The 9,809-nt window shown below is 35.4% G+C and overlaps 2 protein-coding genes across 4 annotated transcripts in view; both read left to right on the forward strand.

Annotated features, from left to right (window-relative positions):
- Window positions 1-4,765, forward strand: part of LOC107655432 (component of inhibitor of nuclear factor kappa B kinase complex) — a 27,083-nt gene extending 22,318 nt beyond the window's left edge. For all 3 annotated transcript variants that reach the window (XM_016442919.1, XM_016442918.1, XM_016442920.1), the window contains 5 exons: window positions 1,222-1,330; window positions 1,480-1,627; window positions 3,277-3,404; window positions 3,535-3,634; window positions 3,742-4,765. In XM_016442919.1, the coding sequence (XP_016298405.1) occupies window positions 1,222-1,330; window positions 1,480-1,627; window positions 3,277-3,404; window positions 3,535-3,634; window positions 3,742-3,801 (545 nt within the window). In that variant the 3' untranslated portion in view covers window positions 3,802-4,765. The remainder of the gene's footprint in view (window positions 1-1,221; window positions 1,331-1,479; window positions 1,628-3,276; window positions 3,405-3,534; window positions 3,635-3,741) is intronic.
- A 630-nt stretch (window positions 4,766-5,395) lies between these two features.
- LOC107655421 (glutathione S-transferase omega-1-like) lies at window positions 5,396-8,197 on the forward strand. Its single transcript, XM_016442905.1, has 7 exons — window positions 5,396-5,485; window positions 5,716-5,797; window positions 6,536-6,644; window positions 6,825-7,047; window positions 7,162-7,263; window positions 7,390-7,480; window positions 7,764-8,197. The coding sequence occupies exons 2-7, from the start codon at window positions 5,767-5,769 to the stop codon at window positions 7,928-7,930; spliced, it is 723 nt and encodes a 240-aa protein (XP_016298391.1). The 5' UTR covers window positions 5,396-5,485; window positions 5,716-5,766; the 3' UTR covers window positions 7,931-8,197.
- Window positions 8,198-9,809: the final 1,612 nt, after the last annotated feature.

A 9,809-nucleotide genomic window follows, 5' to 3' on the forward strand; every position in this document is an offset into this window, starting at 1 on the left:
TTTACCGAGGGTGGGGTTTATCTGGGTTTGTTACGTCACGAACCCGGGAAGTAACTCGTTGTAGTCCCTACCAGCCGTTTTTGTAGGCATTAAACTGCCAGAATTTTAAAAGATGATATCTCCGTTTGCATTAAACGTTCAGCTTCGTAACTTTGCAGATATTGTTTATGCTCAGACAGCAACATTAGACACTAACTAACGTTAATCAACCACCCCTTTAAATGAAGTAAGTCTTATCTAAAACTTTTCTCTGATGAAGTAATCCGTATGAAACCAACGCGAGGTCCAGTCTTTCCCGTCCGAGTTCATTATCTGTAATGTCATCACGCCCACGCGCAGCGCGTGCAATTCATACGGTAATCATCCACGTGAGACCGTGAACCTGTAAACGTCCACATCACCTCTGTAAACAAAGAAGCAAGATTCATTTTTAGCATTCAAACATGCACTGTATGTTCATCAATACTGTTCTCAAATGTTATCAGAACTTTTCAATTTATTAAGGTTTTTTCTGTCTTTAATGCTCACACAGTTAAACACAGTTAAGCCAGCATACACGTATACACGGCAAAATCCCCAGAGTTAAATCAACTCTGCTCAGAGTACATATTGTCCCAATCTACAGAGTGTCAAAGTAACACTGTGGCAGAGTTACCACTGTTAAGGATTATGTGATATGTTTTCATGTCTAAAAGCCTGAGCAGTAGTTGTTCATCTTCAACATTGTTAACAGCGGGTTTTCTATACTAATGCTGACTCATCAATTAATTAATTGCTTAGGCAGGTTTATACTAAGAATGTTAAGTTTTAGAAATGGATTAAATCTTTGTCAAGTTGCTGTTTTCATGCCTTTGTAATATTTTTCAGTCAATATTAAATTACTGAAAGAACTACAATTTTCACTTTGAAGTGTATTTTTTTTTTAGGTTTGATATGTTTTCAAAGTAACTTGAAAGTAAAGTAATTAGTAATCTGATTACTTTTTACATGTAGTAATCAGCAATGTAATCAAATTACAATTTTCAAGTAGTAATAAGTAATTTGTAATCAATTACCTTTTTTGAGTAATTTACCCAACACTGCTCATAAGTTAATGAAATTTGCCCCATGTCCCATTCCATGTACTTGGATTATTTATCTGTGTAGGCAAAATTTCCTTACATATTCTTACTGTTAAATGAGTTACAGGGTTTAGTATATAGTGTTCTTCATTTCCCCTAGTGCCAGACCCCCAGCACGGCTACAGTGACAGTTCTGAGATGGTGAAGGTTATTGTACAGACTGTCCAGAATCAGGACCGGGTACTGAGGGATCTATATGCACACCTCAGGTAAACAGCTTTTGAAACCATCCAATTCACAATAAAAGAGGATTGTAATGATTCAAGTTTTACTGTTCAACCTGCGACTAGTTAATAAATGAATGTTAGATTGCATTTTATGGATGAAATCTAGAATCGCTGTTGTGTCTTATTTGTAGTAAAATCCTTCTGAGTAAGCAGAAGATCATCGACCTCTTCCCTAAAATCGAGAGGACACTGGAGAGCATTAAGGAGGCAGACAGCACTGTCATGCAGATGCAGATCAAGAGACAGAGAGAGTTCTGGCACTTACTGAAGATTGCCTGTGTGAGTCACATGCTTCTAATGTCTCAGGGCCAGATATGCTCATAATATCACATAATCATGGACTTTCCATCGTTATAGTTTAGTGTGTATTAGGGGTGGGCGTTATGACCATTATCTGATCATTCCATCTATTTGGAACTTGATGGACATGAACCAAAAGACCAAATGACTTAAACTACTGCTCAAAAGAGTCAGACTTTTTTAAGGATGCATTAAGTTGATCAAAAGACTTTTACATAGTTACAGAAGATTTCTATTTCAAAATAAATGCTGCTCTTTTGAACTTTTTATTTATCGAAGAATCCTGAAAAATGTATAATGATTTCCACAAAAATATGAAGCAGCACAGCTGTTTTCAACATTAATAATAATAATAATAAGAAGAAATGTTTCTTGGGCATCAAATCAGCACAATAGAATGATTTCTGAAGGATCAGGTGACACCGAAGACTGGAGTAATGGCTGCTGCAAATTCAGCTTAGTTATCACAAGAATAAATTACATTTTAAAATAAATGTAAATAGAAAGCTGTTATTTTAAACTCTCAAAATATTTCACAATATTGCTTTTTTACTGCATTTTTGTATCAAATAAATGCAGCCTTGGTGAACATGAGAGATTTTTCAAAAAATATTTTTAACCCTAAACTTTTGAACGATAGTGTAAAATTATACATAACAAATAAATGATACATCGGCATTACAGTAAAAATTGTTGGAAGTTAAAAAGTTAAAAACTCAAAGCAAAACTAATACCATCAAATGAATACTTCTGACTTTAAATTCTGATTGGTTGAGCTACATTCACAGCATTTCTAAAATGGCTCTATATATTTTTTTTTACTTAAAGTGATAGTTCACCCAAAAATGAAAATTCTGTCATTAATTACCCTCATGTCGTTCCAAACCCGTAAGACCTTCGTTCATCTTCGGAACACAAATTAAGATATTTTTGATGAAATGTGAGAGCTCTCAGACCCTGCATAGACAGCAACGCAACTGTATTGTTCCCAGGTCCATACATCGGTAAAACAGTCCATGTGACATCAGTGGCTCAACTCAGCTACGAGAATACTTTTTGAGCACAAAGAAAACAAAAATAACAATTTATTCAACCATTCTTCGCCCCCGAGTTACGTCTTCCGCCATTTTAGAGAGTATCACAACACATACGCACGCTTTCCCCTAAGCGTAAACAACGCAGATTACGTTCATGTGCGTGCTTTCTCTCTCGAATGTAAACAACACTGATTACGTCGATTACGCTCTTGGGTACCCTCCAAAATGGCGGAAGACGTAACTCGGGGGCGAAGAATTGTTGAATAAATTGTTATTTTTGTTTTCTTTGCGCTCAAAAAGTATTCTCGTAGCTTCGCAAAACTTAAGTTGAGCCACTGATGTCATATGGACTGTTTAACCGATGTCCTTACTACGTTTTTGGACCTGGGAACATTAAAGTTGCGTTGCTGTCTATGCAGGGTCTGAGAGCTCTCACATTTCATCAAAAATATCTTAAATTGTGTTCCAAAGATGAACGAAGGTCTTACGGGTTTGGAACGACATGAGGGTGAGTAATTAATAACAGAATTTTAATTTTGGGGTGAACTAACCCTTTAAGCAACAATTGTAATCGAATGTGTTTGTGTTTAGGCACAGAACACCACACAAAGCTCTGTGAGTCAGAGTGGAGAGATGCCCTCCTCGCTGTCAACATGGAACCAGACTCAAGCCCAGTGCTCCTCTCGCCTCCCCATGTCCCTGCAAGTGCCAGACGAGGGGTAAATTTCTCTTCCAAGACTTAGTGGGCGGCCTACTAGAAGTGACCTCCTAGGTTTCAAAACACTGTGGCTGAGTTGATCAACAAAGTAATCAGGAGTGTTTGTTTTTCATGCTGCTGTTTGTTTTCAGAGATTCAGTCAATCATTTACTCGAGGAGAACCAGCGCTATTTGAGTCAGCTTACCAGTTTACTGCAAGAAACCACTGAAGAGAAATCAGAGAGCATCATGGTAAGCGCTTTTTGTAGGTTTATTATGAAATTCATAGAAATTCTGTATATGATCATGACTGCACATATTTGCTGCAGTAACCCTCGATGCTTTTTTCTTTCACACAGGCTCAAGACTGGAGCTGGACTAAATATGAATCCCTGGTTGCTAAATCACAGCGTTTGTAGAGTTTTGGTGAACTCTGTAACAAAGTAACAAGTCATTCTTTTAAATACATTTATTCATCATCACTGGATGAGGGTTGTGTTGACTTGTATGATTTGTTAATTATAAAGTAACTTCTTTGTCAGTATCTGAATTCATTTAAAATCACATTTTGCAGTCGCGTAGCAACTCTATATATTTTGAGCATGCATTTTTAATTGAGACAGAACCAAGAACATGCAAACAAAATTCAGGCTATGTAACTCCAGAAATGTATTTATTTACATACTTCATAGTTCACTGTATGGGCTGATTGTACTTTCATGTTAGGTGGTCGAGTTTTTTTTTTTTATTATTATTATTAAATATGGTAATTCAGCATCTGCACTTTAAAGGCTCACTGTGAATGTTCAAAAAGTTGTGATGTCTGGCAATGAAATTGGTCATGTTCAACTAATGCACTTCAACTTCCCTTTTTGAAATATTAAGAATTCTGTGAGGCCCCCAGTACAGGTTTACAACAGACAAGATTGAAAGGTAGAACAGTGTTGAGGATGATAAAAGTGTAACTCTTTAGTCATAGGTCACATGAAAATGTGTTTGGTCAAACATATACCAACACAGCCTTTTTTTTTTATTTTGGATTTGGCAGTGATGGTGATGGCAACAGACGTCTTCATATCAGGTAATAGCGGCTAAGAATGAATGTGATCATTCATCAGTGGGCAAATTATAATCAATGAATTTCATCAGTTCAGTCATGTTATTCCCTTTTTAAGTCACATTTTCAACCATGGTTTTGTCCAGAGATGATCAGCATCACACAAGAGTGCTTCACAAACTGTTGTATAAGATTTAGCATATTATTATGTTTTGTTGGATTATTATCTGAGGATATTTCAGACATGGGTTAAAAGCATCTTATGAAAGAACACTTTTTTTTGTTTTAACGTGTTTACTCTATACATGACAAATAAAGTAATTAAAGTGATATCCATTATGTTATCTGTGTGGTGTGAAAAGACTTTCTTCTAACCACAATAATCAGATGGAGGTCTTTACTGGTAATTAATTGCAACTAGAAATAAGTTTTTGAAAATGTTTTGTGAAATGTTACAATTTGTTTATTTTAAGATCCACAATTTTCCTCAAAAGATCTCACACAGCACAGGATGGGTAACATCATTTTCATGTCTTGAAGCAAATGGCAGTGCAAGCCAAGTGTCAAAATATTGACTGCAGTGTTATGATTAGACCAACCACAAATCAGTATGAAAATGCATGTAAAAAAGCCATTCATCATGCAAATAGGTGTTAAAAATAACAAGTCAGTATACAAATGTATTACATTTGACGATTTTAAATGCTTTCAGTGCCGCTGTAATAGGGAAATTCTCACATTTAAAAATGTAAATGTTACATTTAGAAAATTTGTAATTACGAAATAAAACCTAAAATGCTTTGCACACCTAAATGATCATCATAAAGTTTACATTTAGTCGAGAAAAGGTAAGTGTAAGATATTTCGTTAAGTGCTCGCTGAGCTTTTAATTATATTTTACCAGTATATAGTGGTTGTGTTTATTGAGGACTTTTATTTTGAAATAACTTAAGTGTTTTGAAGTTTAATAACTGGATCGTAGACTGTATACATGCTGCCTTCCAATAAATAGACCAAGTTGTGTGGCAAGTCATACAGTTCGACAGGTAAGTATCATATTATGTGCACCTTTCAGTTATTATATCATTTCGGTATTCTTTATGTATTTTATTTCTTTATGTTCGATACGGTGAAATATTAAATGACTGAATTTATGAAATGACAGCGGTTACCTAACTTCCTACTTAACTGCAAGCTGTTGCGTCCAGCTAACTTAATTAAATAAAAAACAGTAGTATTTAAATGGAAGTGGATTTAAATTCTACATTTAATTCAGCCTTTGCAGGTCTATTCGTCCACCACCACACCGCTCCTCCACCTTAAAATAATGGCAGCATCTCAGAAATGTCTTGGAAAAGGTAAGAAATCATTATGAGACACCAAAACGATGCAATTTAGAGCAGCATGGCTTTTTGGTTTTTAGTTTATTGTAGATTCCGTGACTGAGCAGGACTGTGTGATTACTGTCTACTATTTACACAACATCTACTCGATCATCTTAAGTGACGTCTTCGAACATGTGCAGATCTGTCTTTGTTATGTTAGGAAACGGGGAGTGTCATTGTTATTTCATTGTTGACAAGAATTTGTACAAACTTGTACAAAGTGTGAACACTTGACAAGTGATATAACAGTTATGGGCCCAGGTGTGTTTAGTGCTGACGACAGTATGACACTGCACTTTAAATCACCACTGCATATTACCAGTGATATTTATGACTGTGGAGTCCAAACAAGTGCTGCACCATGCGCTCCTGGAATCAGCACTGACACAGATTGCAGTCATTGGAGTCATTCCTGTTATGTTGTACGTTTTGAACAAGTGTAACTTTTAAAATATGCATGTTTTGTCTGTATATATTCCACACAAGAGACTATTAACTTATAGTTAGTAGAAACTGATCATTTTAATATAAAAATGTAATGCATAATGACAACATCATGTGCAATGCTCTTGTCAACTCTAAAAACCTGCTTATATTTGAAAAGACTTTTTGGATCATTAGAAACATGCAAGTGACATTACTATACATCGATGTCATTGCAGAAATGGGCAGATCAGGTCTAACATGTTTTTTGTTTAAATTGTGCCACAGGAAGCCCTGCTCCTGGCCCTGTGCCAAAGGACCATATACGGCTTTACAGCATGAGATTCTGCCCTTTTGCCCAACGGACAAGATTGGTGCTCAATGCCAAGAGAATTAAGTGAGTATAAACGCTAATTGGCATTAGCGAGTTATTTGAGGAGAAGTTGGGTATGAAGGTTTTCTATTGTGCTGAGGGTGTCCATGACATTGCATCAATAAAATCATTTAAAAAATGTTTGGAAAACATTGTTTCTGCTTTGACTGAAAAGAAAAGCCCCTATGAATAATTTTGTCCTAGACACGACATTGTCAACATCAATTTGAAGAATAAGCCTGATTGGTTTTTGGAGAAGAATCCTCTTGGTTTAGTGCCAACGCTGGAGACCCCGAGTGGTCAGGTGATATACGAGTCACCAATCACCTGCGAATACCTGGATGAGGTCTATCCTGAGAAAAAACTGCTCCCATCTGACCCGTTTGAGAGAGCCCAACAGAAAATGCTGTTGGAGCATTTCTCAAAGGTATTTCCCAACTCACTTCCACAGGATATTATATATATATATATATATATATATAGTCTTGCTAGATTGAATGAATTGAACGTTTTCATCAATATGAATGGATGTTCTTTTCAGGTGACTCCCTACTTCTATAAGATCCCTGTTGGCAAGACAAAAGGAGAAGATGTGTCTGCATTTGAAGCAGAACTTAAAGAGAAACTCGCCCAATTTAATGAGGTTGGTTGAAATACCTATAATATTATAATTGAGTGGAATAAAGATCCAATATTGGATTTCTGATGTTAGACGGATGTAAGGAGATACTTCTCCTGTATAAACTCCTGCTTTCTCTATTTTTGTCAGACCCTTGTCAACAAGAAGACCAAGTTTTTTGGAGGAGATTCAATAACAATGATTGACTACATGATGTTAACTAATTTTTCTAATACGGTAGGTTTAACATGTATACATTTATTTAACATCTTTTGTTGTTGATTAAAATGAATGAGACAGACAGGTATTTAATTAGAATTTTACAAAATGGAAAAATAAGACATTCATTTCATTTAAAGATATTTTTCTGAATAAAAATGTTTTGCACAAAAATTAGTATTACATTTAAATTGTTTAAACTAAAGAGGTAAGACACTCAAAATCAGTTAGTGGATTACAAAAATGTAATTAAATTAAATTAAATTAGACTCGTGCGAATTATTTCTTTGAATATTAACACTCTTTCTTCATAATTTCCAGCTGCTTGGAAGGCACTCCTCAGCTGAAGAAGTGGACTGAACACATGCTGGAGGATCCTGCTGTACAAGCCACAATGTTCAGCACAGACACCTACAAGGTGTTCTACAAGTCCTACATGGAAGGAACCCCCGATTATGATTATGGTTTATAGGATAAATCATTGTTCTCTGGTAAAACACACCTCTGTTGCCTGTCTGTTTTAACAGAAAACGTTTCAGATGGTATGTTAATGTCCGTCCATCTTTTATACTGTGATCCTGATTAATATAAAAAGAGAATTTCATGCCTGATACATCATTCTTTATGTCCCTTTGACTTGTGGTGTGTATATCAAAAACATAAATCTAAACCTTTGATCTTAAAATCTTATATAACTGGTAGGGTTATAGTGCCTGAGTGATTTTTTTTAACCAATTTTTATTTTTTTGTATCAGATGAATTATATGCATGAAATAAATTAAATAATAATGAAACGAAAAACTTTCTGGAGTTCATTCAATAGATTAAATATTCTACACATTATATATTATCTTATTTTTGACTATTCCAATTTCAGACCAGCTTCATTCTTTGATGGCCTGTAAGGAGATTTTCCAGTATAACTGCTGTAGTTATTATACTGGAATATAAATACACTATGCCAACTGCAGGTGCTGTCCCCTGCTCAAGGGTTAAGGTTCTCATTATCACACCTCTCTGGAATTTAACCTGCAGTGTTTGCATTAATGGCCCTAATAGCCCTAATCCATTAGGTGTCCACTTGAATCGATATGCACAGCTTCCAAATTTTTATCTCTGTATTGTAATTATGATCACACTTGTAAAAATCGCTTTAATGAGCTTCTGCCTGAAATTAATTCATGTTAGCTAACTGTATGATTCTATTGTCTTGAACTGTTCATTTGTGAAATGAACATTAATGGGGCACATTCACTTCTGATAACAGATCACTCTAAATTGTAATGTAGACACATTGCATTTTCTGTAAAGCTGCTTTGAAACAATGTGTATTGTGAAAAGCGCTATACAAATAAATTTGAATTGAATTGAAATTCTCTAACGAGTCTCCATCATACACCAAATTCTCAGAATCTGTGATCCATAATCTTACCAGAAGCAGGTGCCACTGAGGTTTAACATACATGCAGGAAAGATAACCACCTAAATCTGTCTGCCTCAGCCGACCATACCAGAGTCGAAGCAAATAACATTATAGAACTCACCCTCGAGGTGTTCTAAACCTATATGAATTTCTTTCTTATGTTAAAGCAATGTGAATGTGCTCTGCACCCATTTACCTAAATTCATTACTTCAGAGTTATGTGCCCTCTAGAAGCTTGCGTTCTGCAAGTGATCGGTGTATTATTGTGCCATCTCAAAGAGGCACAAAATGACTTTCACGGACTTTTTCATTTACTGTTCCACTCCTGGTGGAATGACCTGGCCAAATCAATCCGAGCAGCTGAGTCCTTAACCATCTTCAAGAAACGACTAAAAACACATCTATTCCACCTTTATTTGACCCTCTAACTCTAACACTTTCTATTCTATTTTAATTCTACTTTATATTTATCTTCTTTTTATAAAAAAAAAAAACAAACACTAGCTTTCTATTTTTTCTATTCTATCTACTTGTTTTTCTGTGTGTGTAGGCTAACCGAGACTTGTCATTTGCACTTATTAGTTTTGCTCTTTTGTTAGTTTGACTGCTTTTATTGTCCTCATTTGCAAGTCGCTTTGGATAAAAGCGTCTGCTAAATGACTAAATGTAAATGTAAAGCAGAAGGAGATATTTTGAAGAATGTGTGTAACAGACTTAAATAGTATGAAAAAAACCTCTGATAGTCAATGGCTACCATCAACTATTTGGTTACTAATATTGTTCCAAATATTTTCTTCTGTGTTCAAAAGAAGAAAGAAACTAAACATCTGAGGGTTTTTTTCTGCAGCAGTCAAAGTTGATTTTAAAATGCAGTAAAGGGGTTAAGCGTGACTTTGCACAACAGAAGCTTTGAGAAGTCAATGTCATA

This window comes from Sinocyclocheilus anshuiensis, unplaced genomic scaffold (assembly GCF_001515605.1).
Source record: "Sinocyclocheilus anshuiensis isolate Anshui unplaced genomic scaffold, SAMN03320099.WGS_v1.1 scaffold763, whole genome shotgun sequence".
NCBI lineage: Eukaryota > Metazoa > Chordata > Actinopteri > Cypriniformes > Cyprinidae > Sinocyclocheilus > Sinocyclocheilus anshuiensis.